The sequence below is a fragment of the Lepisosteus platostomus genome, chromosome 20, assembly GCF_059453375.1.
Source record: "Lepisosteus platostomus isolate fLepPlt1 chromosome 20, fLepPlt1.hap1, whole genome shotgun sequence".
In the NCBI taxonomy this organism is placed as follows: domain Eukaryota; kingdom Metazoa; phylum Chordata; class Actinopteri; order Semionotiformes; family Lepisosteidae; genus Lepisosteus; species Lepisosteus platostomus.
The window spans coordinates 8849049-8859713 of record NC_142630.1 but is presented as its reverse complement, the minus strand read 5'-3'; the positions used below and the strand labels follow the sequence as shown (position 1 = coordinate 8859713).

At 41.6% G+C, this 10665-nt stretch overlaps 1 protein-coding gene across 1 annotated transcript; it reads left to right on the top strand.

Annotated features, from left to right (window-relative positions):
- Nucleotides 1-2208: 2208 nt before the first annotated feature.
- On the top strand, nucleotides 2209-7247 carry snai3 (snail family zinc finger 3). Its single transcript, XM_088613968.1, has 3 exons — nucleotides 2209-2754; nucleotides 4511-5137; nucleotides 6460-7247. The coding sequence occupies exons 1-3, from the start codon at nucleotides 2676-2678 to the stop codon at nucleotides 6639-6641; spliced, it is 888 nt and encodes a 295-aa protein (XP_088470094.1). The 5' UTR covers nucleotides 2209-2675; the 3' UTR covers nucleotides 6642-7247.
- Nucleotides 7248-10665: the final 3418 nt, after the last annotated feature.

Here is a 10665-nt window from a genome sequence, read left to right as displayed (position 1 = left end):
AAGCTTCTTCTTCTATTATCATCATCATCTGGGCTTTCTAAACAGCCTAATGTAACTCTATAACCTTTTGATTTCCCTGTTGCACATTGTAACACTTTTGAAGCTAGAAAGCTGAGTGAGTTCTACCTGTTCTACCAGAGTCTTGAGAAAAAGTCTGTTTGAATTTTTTTTTGCTTCTATGATATTTCCCCTTACTTTTGTACCATCTGCAAATGTGACTTGTTTACTTATTTAACCAGAACCAGAAATAGCAGTGGTACAGTACAGATCCATGTGGTATTCCACAAATTATACCCCAGTTTGAGAATTCACCTATTCTCTATACTCTGTTTTCTAATTGGTATAAATCCATGTTGACTTATCCCTAGAATCTGATTTCCATATATAGTCAATACTTTGAATTAATTATTGCTTCCATAACATTACAGTAACAAGAAATCTGTTGATGTATAATTACTTGTCCCAGATTTATCACCATTCTTTTTAATGTTTTGATCCAAAGTGACATTTGCAACCATTTATACAGCAGGTTATTTTTTCTAGAGAGATCTGGGGAAGATACTATATGCAACAACAGCAGTATCTTACCTGGGATTTGAACAAAGACTAGTCAATTTCTCCCTTATGCTTACTGATATCCTAGGTTTGCAGTTAATTGTACTTTCTAATCCTCTAATTTTAAAATATTTAAGAAAACTCTTTCTTTTCCCTTTATTTTTTTTTCTAATTGATTTGTTCAACTCTTTGGAACACTGTTTTACTTTGTTTTACTCATTCCTAAAAACTCAGCTTTGGGCTCAACTTGTACTTTCAAAAATCACTTCAAAGCTACACCCGAGGAAGGCTCCACAGCTAAAGCGTTGTTTCCTTTTTTCTCTTTTCAGCATGGAATAAACCTTTACTGGTTCCTTTACACCATATTATGACCACAGTTTCCTAATGTTTCTCTCATTCCTGATTGCCAAACTCTGTCTTGATTGTTTGAAACGCCAAGATCTGTACAAGCATTTCCTCTTGTAGTACAGTAGCTCTGACATACTGGGTAAGAAACACCATTACCACTTGTACCATTTCTGTTTCTGCTTCAGACGTTCCTGTAGAGTAGGCGTTTCCCCGTCTATCCATGGAAAATTAAATTCTCACATAATAACTACTTCTCTTTTTGCAAAAAAATGACTAATTTCATCACACAGTATTGAATTATAATCAACACTCGTATTTGGTGTTCTGTGGTGTACTCCAATAGCACTGTCCCCTTTGGAATGGTTTTACTTCAGGGTTTAGAACGCTCCCAGGCTTTGGAATTTTGCTTACATCCCTTTTCTCAAGGTTTGGAATATTGACTTATTTTAGAACTATGTATTGTGCGCACCAGAAGCAAGGCAGCCGAATCCCGAGGATCGGTTATGGCAAAGCCTGCTGCTGGAATTCCGTTGTGCCACTGGAGGAGCAGGGTCCTACTCTGCATTGTGAGGAAATCCTCTTTTTCAGAGCTTTCAGGTCTCGTATTCAGATGGTAATGTGTCCGGTCTGGGTGCTTGTTTTGCTAACCCCCAACCCCCTCTCCCTCACCATCTCCACCCTCGTTAGGCTTTGCTCTGCAGGATAAATCTGTCCCTTTTGAGTTCGGCCCTCACAAAGGACACACTCTAGACTGGGATGGAATTGACCTGGAATGCTGTTTGTTTTCAAAGCATTAAATGGGAGACATATGGAGAGAAACTGAGAAAAATGGAAGTAGGCCTACTTCAAGTCAGCCATTTTGTAAGTCACACAAGAGTATGGATAACAGTTTTTTCTTCAACACAAGACTACATACAATAGTTCTGAAAACTTCACATCACTGAATAGTTTAATTTTAAGCAGTATGACAACAAATCTTTTCAAAATAATTGTATGTATAGATACTGGGGAGTAGGAAAGACATGCCCTTTGGCCAGTTCGCATTTGTAATGTAACAGACATTAACCTTACACAGATTTCTCCGAACCACCGCATTAAAGCTACATTCTGATTGAATTAAAATGCTGCACCACTATTTGTGAAAAAGAAGAACAAGGATTTAACGAGACTAAAAGTAAAATCATGAAATTTATTTAATTTTATTTTCATTTTTATCTGATTTTGGGTATTGTCTTTTGTGAGAAAATCAGTGCACGCAAATATCCGTCTCGCTGTGAAAATGTAGCATTGCTTTGGACAACTTCATTGAAAAACGGGTGAATCATAAAAAGAATGATGATTTCAATTCAGTCTTCAAAGTTGAGATCTCATAATATCGGAACATTACTTCAGAGTAACGCATGAAACAGGAATTGCAATTCTGCGTGCATGACCTATTCACAGTCTAATTGACAAGACACTAGCACTATCCAGTACTATAAAGCACGATGCACCTGTTTTCATGGGGCTGCTGATAGACATCAGAGACTCCACCTCCTACACTTGTCCTTTCATTCTAATTGGCTCAGCAGGGTCTCTATGCTAATAAGCTGTGACCCTCTGCACCTGACTCTCTACTACACTGAAGAATGCAAGGCAAAGACTGCCTCCAAGTATCGGCTATTTATTTATCCGGTCGTCTCCTGTCTATGTGCTTTCACTTAAGCATTCTTGCATGGACTTGGGTAGAGCTAAATGCAAGGTAAATTCAGTAATAAGAAGCTATAGTAAAAATGCCAAGATCTTTTCTGGTGAAGAAACACCTGACTTCAAGGAAGCCACATTACGGTCATCTGGAATCCCTTAAAAAAGGTAATTTGTAACTAAAGCCAAACTCATGTTTTTATATTATTTTATATTGTTTAAAAAATATCGTTGTAATTTTGAATCAGGTATTTTCACTTTGGGTTTACATTGTGATATATACAATACTGCGGTTTAAACCCCTTTTATTTTGCTTTTCATGTGTTTTAACTGATGCATACAACTAAAAACGACATCCTTTTAATAACGGCACCTTCTAATGATCATTTGAAGTAATGTTAATACTTGTATCATAATAATACATGAATGAAGGTAAATTGAAACAAAGTTATCACATTATTGCATATAAAGTTTATGTTTTTATACGTGAGATATAAAACGTATATATCAAATGTAAAACAAAAACAACACAGTGAAGTTCTTTAAATTACTTACGTTAATTTTAAAAAATAAAGCTTAAAAACTTTCTGCCACGGACAGCACACTCGCTGCTGGAGTTTAGCAGGTGCAGAATCTCTCACACAAAAGAGGGGCTCATTGTCCGTCCCTCCTTTTGGGATCTAAAGGGTCCTATTAAGCTTGTTGAAGAGGCTAATCTAGTGCCTTTCGAGGCTCCTTAAACTCATAAATCCGAATGAAATGCGTTTTTATTCAAATTCTGCCATTTATCTTAACCAGCTCTATATGCCTTTTTTTATTATTAACAGCCACGTACATGAGCATTGCATAATTGTAGCCTGGTTTTGAGCATTTGAACATTCACTTCATAACTTGAAGCTCTGTTAAAAGATTCAATTGAACTGTGGCACAAGTTTAGTTCAAACAGATGAGTCTATATAAGTTTAATAAATTTACTTAAGGTCCATTTCCTTTAGCATAAGTTTTTTTCTCTGCGTGAGGGTCTTTTCAAGCAGCCTTAAAGACTACATTATGATAAAATCATTCGCTTGTTTTAAACAGAAACACAATTCACTAAAACTAGTACCAACATGGTATGATAAAATAATTTTAAAATATGGGAGAATACCACATATTAAATTCGACAGCACCTTTGAGTAATACCATCAATTTGTTCAGTTGATGTTGCCAGAGAACTTTAGCAGTGTATTAAGAAGTACATTTAGTTCTGAAATATTATCAGGGTCTGTCATGCTAATATTGGTAATGATATCTTAGAATATGTATGATCATATGCTCTGTCTTTGTGTCCAGATTTTTTATTTATGATGCTATCTAAGTCATTCGTGTTTTTTTTTTAAATAGGAAGTTTTCTGGTAAGTCCAACTTGTATATTCAGATGAGGGTGGTTTTGCAAATAGCTGCAAATTGCCTAAAATTCCCTAGGAACTGAAAATACACTGTAAACTGGGGATAAAATCTGCACCCATTTCCTTTCAAAATAAAATTGTTATGCTTTTGACTGTGATTATTTAATTCAATTTTAGCTTCCCCGGGTTCTGAAAAACTAACTGTGGATTTGTTGACTGCTTATATTTTGTTGGTTGTGTTTAGTACTTCGGTGCTACTTCTGTGACTATGTGGTAGAAGGAAGTAAAGACATGCTCTGGAATACAAGACGAACAAGCGTAATCATTATTGTGTTTCCCATTACATCAGCTTTCAACCCAAGTAAAAAATCAACAGAATATTTTCCTTTACAAGTATTAGTAGTTAAATGGCTAGTAAATTAAATCTGTTTTGGTGTTCTGTAAGGTACTTTTGGAGTCTCCTAAAACCTCCAGCATGTTTGTTTTGGTTGGTTTTGGGAAAATATATTTTTTATTTCTTGTCTGTGCTTTTGCAGGAGAAGCCACTTCTCCAGTTGTTGAAGAGTCTGTGATCGCGCAGAGTCTGCAGCCTGAGTTTCCATCAACTGCGACTTGTGTCCAGGCCTTGGGAGTATGGGAATGTATGCCCCTCGTTGCTGTAGCAACCCAGACTTCCAGTCCCGAAGAAGCTGATGTTACCTCACACCCATTGAGAGAAACGCAGGCGCTGTGCTCTTTTCAGGAAAAGCTGTCAGAAGAGACGGTGTTGGCTGTGAAACTGGCCGCTACTCCTCATAGAGTCTCCCCCAGCGAGCGGGACATGAACGCCAGCCAGCTCAGCCAAGGCCCCAGGCTCTTGGAGGACAAGAGCCTCATTCCCAGCTCTCTCCTCAGTCTCCCCCACCATTCCCAGGAGAAGTTTGAGTGTTTTGACTGTCACAAGGCCTACTACACCTTCTCCGGACTGGCCAAACACAAGCAGCTGCACTGCGAGTGGCAGTGCCACAGGTATTTCAACTGCAAGTACTGCGACAAGGAGTACGTGAGCCTGGGCGCGCTCAAGATGCACATCCGCACCCACACGCTGCCCTGCGTCTGCAAGCTCTGCGGCAAAGCCTTCTCTCGGCCCTGGCTGCTGCAGGGCCACATCCGCACACACACAGGTACGGAGCCCCTCGAAACCTAGGCGGCCGGGGATGTTCGCCCTGTTACAACATTTGACCTTCCCAAGTGGTTCCCATAAAATTCTTTTTTAAATTTAGAATCACAGTTCGTTTCCTTAGCATGTACGCGCCCAGACTGGCACTGCTAGCTGTGAACTGAACTGAACGGCAAAGGGCCTTGTTCTCAAGCAAGACGCACAGGCTTGTCCCAGCTCCCTGGCTGTCTCTTGAATCGCTCCAGCTCTGCTGTGGTGTGCAGGAGGGTCCACACCAGACGGAGGAGAGCCAGGTCTCTCACTGACTTCAACCTGAGCCTGCAGGTGCCGCAGGAATTTCCGGGGGGCACTATTTCCTGGGGACCTGAGAGCGCCCTGACCAGCTGAATCTCTAGGGGCAGCTTGGAGAGTCCCAGTTGACATCAGGATCTTAGGGCTCAGCCTCCACTCATAGAGAGAGTCATTACTGGTGCATTCTGTGTGTTCTATGAATTCATTGTACTTTACTGCAGCCTGCTATGATAATGCCAAGATTTACAATGACACACCTGGATGGGCTGCCAAAAGACTTTCTGAAAATAATTTCTAGAGAGAGCGGGAAGTATTCTTTATACAACCTCCATGATCACAGGTTGATGGTAGAAGAGTTATTAGCCACTCTAGTGGCTTGAAGTTTGTTAATGTGCATGTTTATTAAAAGGTCAGAAACAAGAACAATCTTCCTGGTTTAGTACTGGGTATAATGAATGCCATGCTTGCAAAAAAGCATCTTGGCAACAAAGTTACTTTTTTTCCGAAGATTTCCATAGCTGAATAGGATATGTTATTTGATGATAGATCAAACAAACATATTCATGGGTGAAACATTCTCTATTATTTTAGTGTTTACAATTATCTGTATAAGATATATGAATATTTGTTGTCCTTAAGGTACATTTTCAAGATTTAACAGGTCTTCTGAAGAACAATCGATTAAAAAGGCAGGAGAAGCACCTGTTTGATGTTAAGACTATGTAGTTATGATCGTGTTTCATACGTCTAGCAGCCAAGCTTGGATTCTAGTCAGGATGAGAAAGGTAATGAGCACATCCAATTTCAGTTTTTTTTGTTTTCAGTGTTTCCAGTGCTGGAATCGAAGGCCATTAATCCCCATTTTTGAAACCCTACATGGCCTTTTCATTCACTCACTCTGACATTATGGCTCTGGCATAGACGCTGCCTCTTGTAGCGTGTGGTGGATTTGGGTCAGGCGGCTCGCCTCCGACCTTTGTGTGCTGTCCCCGTCTCCCTCGTCCCCTGACACATTCCTTCTGTTCGCTGTTCCAGGAGAGAAACCCTTTTCCTGTCCGCACTGCAGCCGGGCCTTTGCGGACCGTTCTAACTTGCGGGCCCACTTGCAGACGCACTCGGACGTGAAGAAGTACCAGTGCAAGAGCTGCTCCAAGACCTTCTCCAGGATCTCGCTGCTGTCCAAGCATGAGGAGGCCGGCTGCTGCCCGCTCTCTTGACACCCACGCGAGCTCATCCAACCACGGGAGGCCCAGCGCCTCCTAAGAACGTCTGCGAGCTTGGCGCAGTGTCTGCCTTCCCTGAACACAAGCATTCACGGCCAGACCCAGAACGGGATTTGTTTTCTTTGCAGTTGTGAGAAATTCATGGTCTGGTGGCCGAACAAATGATGACTGAACACCGTCCTTTCGTACCATCCGCACGCTTCTAGTCCCGAGAAGTACGTGGAGTGAGAAAGAAGAGACGTTATGATCCAGTGTTTGTTTTTTTTATAAAGAAACAAAACAGTGTTAGCTTGATGAAACTTTCGCTTCACATTTCAGATTTTTTTCTTGTTGTTGTCTTTTATTTGACTTTTTAAAAAAAACAAGAATAAAAAAGTTACTGATGTGTGCTTTCACAATATGTACATTTTATGACAACAAGGTTAAGGTTTTTACTGGTGAGTTTTGCAGCAAGGTGTTAAACACAAGAGGGCATAAATAGGTCAGCTGACTGACGCGCACCTGCTTATCCCATGTAATTAGAATGTTTATTCAACCATTAGTTAGGCTGCAGTTGCGTTTGTGTCATGTCATGATCTATTAAATATTTTCATATTTGTCTGCTTGCAGTTATTGAATTTATTTCTTAAGGGAGAACATGAAAGATCACCAGGCCATCTGGGCAAAACCAAGTCCAGTACACATTGCTCTGCTTCTCCTCAAAACTGGAATTATTTCTTAACTGGTTCTTAACAACCAGGTAACAAACAGGTTGGTTCTGCAGCTAAAAAAACTTTTAAAACTTTTTTTCCCCAAAAGCTGGAATGTTTTTCAATTGAGTGTGTTCATAATGAAGTATCATTAGTAAGAACAAAAGTGTTGTAAGGCCCATGAGAATCTTTGACCTGAAGGGATGTTTTGTATCTCTCTGGTAGCAGTTTGCAAAATTTTCATCTACCTTTTTTAAAATAGAAGCAAGGGCATGTATTCCATTGCAATTCACACTTGAAGACAATGAGGGCATTTCAGTTTTGGTACTTTGTAGCCATGGTAACCGTTGCCCAGCATCTGCTGCCTGCCCTGGGTGGCTAACCTAGTGAAAGACACGAGTCTAGGGAAGGGTCGGGGCCTTCCAATCGTGAGCTTTAGGAGGGAAAAATGAAGGAGGGTCACGCTGAGGCTGAGGTACGACCGGTTTAAGTGGCATTAATTACACAGATATTGTTTATTCGCACAATTAATGTCTTCGGAGGGCAGCTGTGGGATCACGGTGGGGAGAATTTTACAAGTCTAAATAAAACCGCAATGTTTCCCATTCAAGATAGTGCATGGAAAATTCTTATTAAATATATCTGTTTATTGGCAGGTGGAGTACGGCCAGCTGCACACCAGGATGGAGCCATGCCAGCTCCCTGACAGGAGGGAGGAAAGGGAAGGGGGGAACTCAACATTTTCCAGTTGCTCAGCACAAGTGCAGCAGCTGAGAGTGAGTCTGAGGCCACTTCCACTTCCTGCTGGTAGCTGGCCCTGCTGTGCGGGCTGCTTTCTTAAAATACAGCCAGCAGCTAGATCACCCTGCAGCTCGCACCTGGCAGCCCACTGAAGCTCAGCAGGTACTGGCCAGTATCAGGATGGGAGACCTCCAGGACAAGCTCAGGTTGCAGCTGGAAGAGGTGTTAGTGAGGCCAGTAGGGGACACTCACCCTGCAGTCTGTGTGGGTCCTAATGCCCTAGTATAGTGACGGGGACAATATACAGAGGTTCTGTCCTTTGGATTAACCATAAAAATGAGGTCCTGACTCTTCGTGGTCATTAAAAATCCCAGGGTGCTTCTCAAAAAGTGTAGGGGTGTTACCCCAGTGTCCAAATTTCTCCCTGGCGTTTACCAATCATGGCCTCCTAATAATGCCCATCTATGAACTGGCTTCATCACTCTGCCCTCCTCCCCCCTGAGAGCTGATGTGCGGGGAGTGTTCAGCGCACTTTGGCTGCCATCGCATCATCCAGGTGGGGCTGCAAATTGGTGGGCGTGGAGGGGAGTCCCCATTACTTGTGAAGCACTTTGAGTGGAGTTTCCAGAAAAGCTCCAGAAGTAACTGAGGTTTTGAAAATGTGCAGGTTGAACCTTTAACCTTAATTGGACATCCATCCACTATCATGAAAAGAATTGTTCCCGCAAGGGATGTAGCAAATCGGAGCCCATTAGGGAAACACTGGTCACAAGGCAGGACTACACTCTGAACAGGATGCCAGTCCATTGAAGGACACTCACACGCACAAGCACACAACTTAGGGACACCAATCAATCAGTGACACAGCAGCACTGACTGTCACCCTGCTGTGTCAGCCTAGCGGGGAGCATATCATCATCATCATTATTATATAAACTGCTCTACTGGATTACAAAACTTGTACAGAAACAGCTAAATGTGTTCACTACTGTCCTGTAGGCGGTTATCAGTCCTACCATTGAGAAACCTTTCTCTTATCTCCACCTGTAGGCTTTAACTTTAAGCTGTGCTAGTATCAGTTTCTGATGATACTGTAGGTGTGGAACAAATATATTCAGTCATGGAAGAAAGATGGTATAGTTTAAATCATTCAGTTATTCAGCCAGAGTTTAGATCTAAGGTAAGTGTAATGTGTTTCAGCCAAAAAATGAAAGTAGCCCACATCCTGAAACATTCAACTTAACAGGAATCATGGTACAATTCAGCTGTTCCTGTAGTATTGACTTTAGATGTGGCCAGAGGAACACGGCAGGTCATATCACAAGCATCAGAAAGGAGGCAAAACTACATGAGCAAACTTGCATAACGCACATTCAATTGTATGACTGACTAGAGCCAGTGTTGCTAATCCTTCGCCTTCCTAGACATCAAAATCAAGAACCAACCTATTTAATGATAATGATAACACAAAAGGTCTAGTGGTCAGCTTTGATTTAAACTGCCTCCTGACCTCTGTCACCATACTCCATGACGTGTATATCAGCTGACACTCCTGCCCTAACTTTAGCTGCTGTGACTTTACAAAACGGCCTTCTCCCTATAAATATCCTGTAGCCAGGGTGAGGGAGGCATGCAACTGCGCCGTTTCCAGCAGCAGACATGTCAAAAATAGCGACTTGAGTTACTATTCTTATCACAACACACAAGCTGCCTGCTGGCCAGGTTGATCGGGACTCCCAGTATAGCCCTGGCAGAGAAGAGTGGAACCTCACAAGTTTCCAATACCCAAGGAGTGGAGCTTGGAAATGTGTCCGATTCCACTGAGAGCACCTGCGCTGCTGTGTTTTGAATTACTGGAGGCTGATATTAGCAACGCACACATACAGACGTGTAGGATATCACTCGCCTCCTTTCATGATTTTCTCGTTATTGGCAGTGATTAAAGAACAAGCTTAAACCGAACAACAGGGAGCTTAGGAAGTTCTCCTCACTAAAAAAAGCATCGCAGGAAGCCAAGATGAGGGAGACTGACAACCCAGACCACAGAGCAGCAACTTCCTGAAGGCTTCCCAGTTTGTATGTTTTGCTGTTCTATGTTCAAAAACTAGAAACAGAACCCGCATTTGTATCGTGCTTTAAACAAGTCAATTAAAAAGTTAGCCTTTGAATACAATCATTAAAACATAAAGGGGTTTTGAAAAGTAAGAGCAGTGCAGTATCATTGGATATGAACGCACACTGCTCCTCAGAAACCTTTTTAAATTCCCGCTGCCTTGCACCCATTTTCAGGATCTTCTCATTTCTTACTCATATTGTCACTCCACTGGTATAAAGATTTTCCTGTCCAGGAAATAACAGTACTAGTGACTCCAGTAATTGCTCTCTCCACCAGCCTCTCTGTGTCTCTGTGCATAGTGTTTCCTTACTACTCAGTGGTATATACTGTATAGGATGAGGATAACATAAGCTCATATCGTTAAGGGAATCTGTTCCCACCTCACAGTAGTGTCCCCAGTATACATAGCGGAGTTGGAAAAACCTTGTTTGCTCTGTACTAGTTTGCATTACCCTTATCCTTTACCAAAACA

Excerpts from the sequence above, each read along its gene's own strand:
- snai3 (XM_088613968.1), top strand. The coding sequence starts at position 2,676 with ATGCCAAGATCTTTTCTGGTGAAGAAACACCTGACTTCAAGGAAGCCA. Across the intron at positions 2,755-4,510 it reads TCTGGAATCCCTTAAAAAAG|GAGAAGCCACTTCTCCAGTT; the intron begins GTAATTTGTAAC and ends GTGCTTTTGCAG. Across the intron at positions 5,138-6,459 it reads CCACATCCGCACACACACAG|GAGAGAAACCCTTTTCCTGT; the intron begins GTACGGAGCCCC and ends TCGCTGTTCCAG.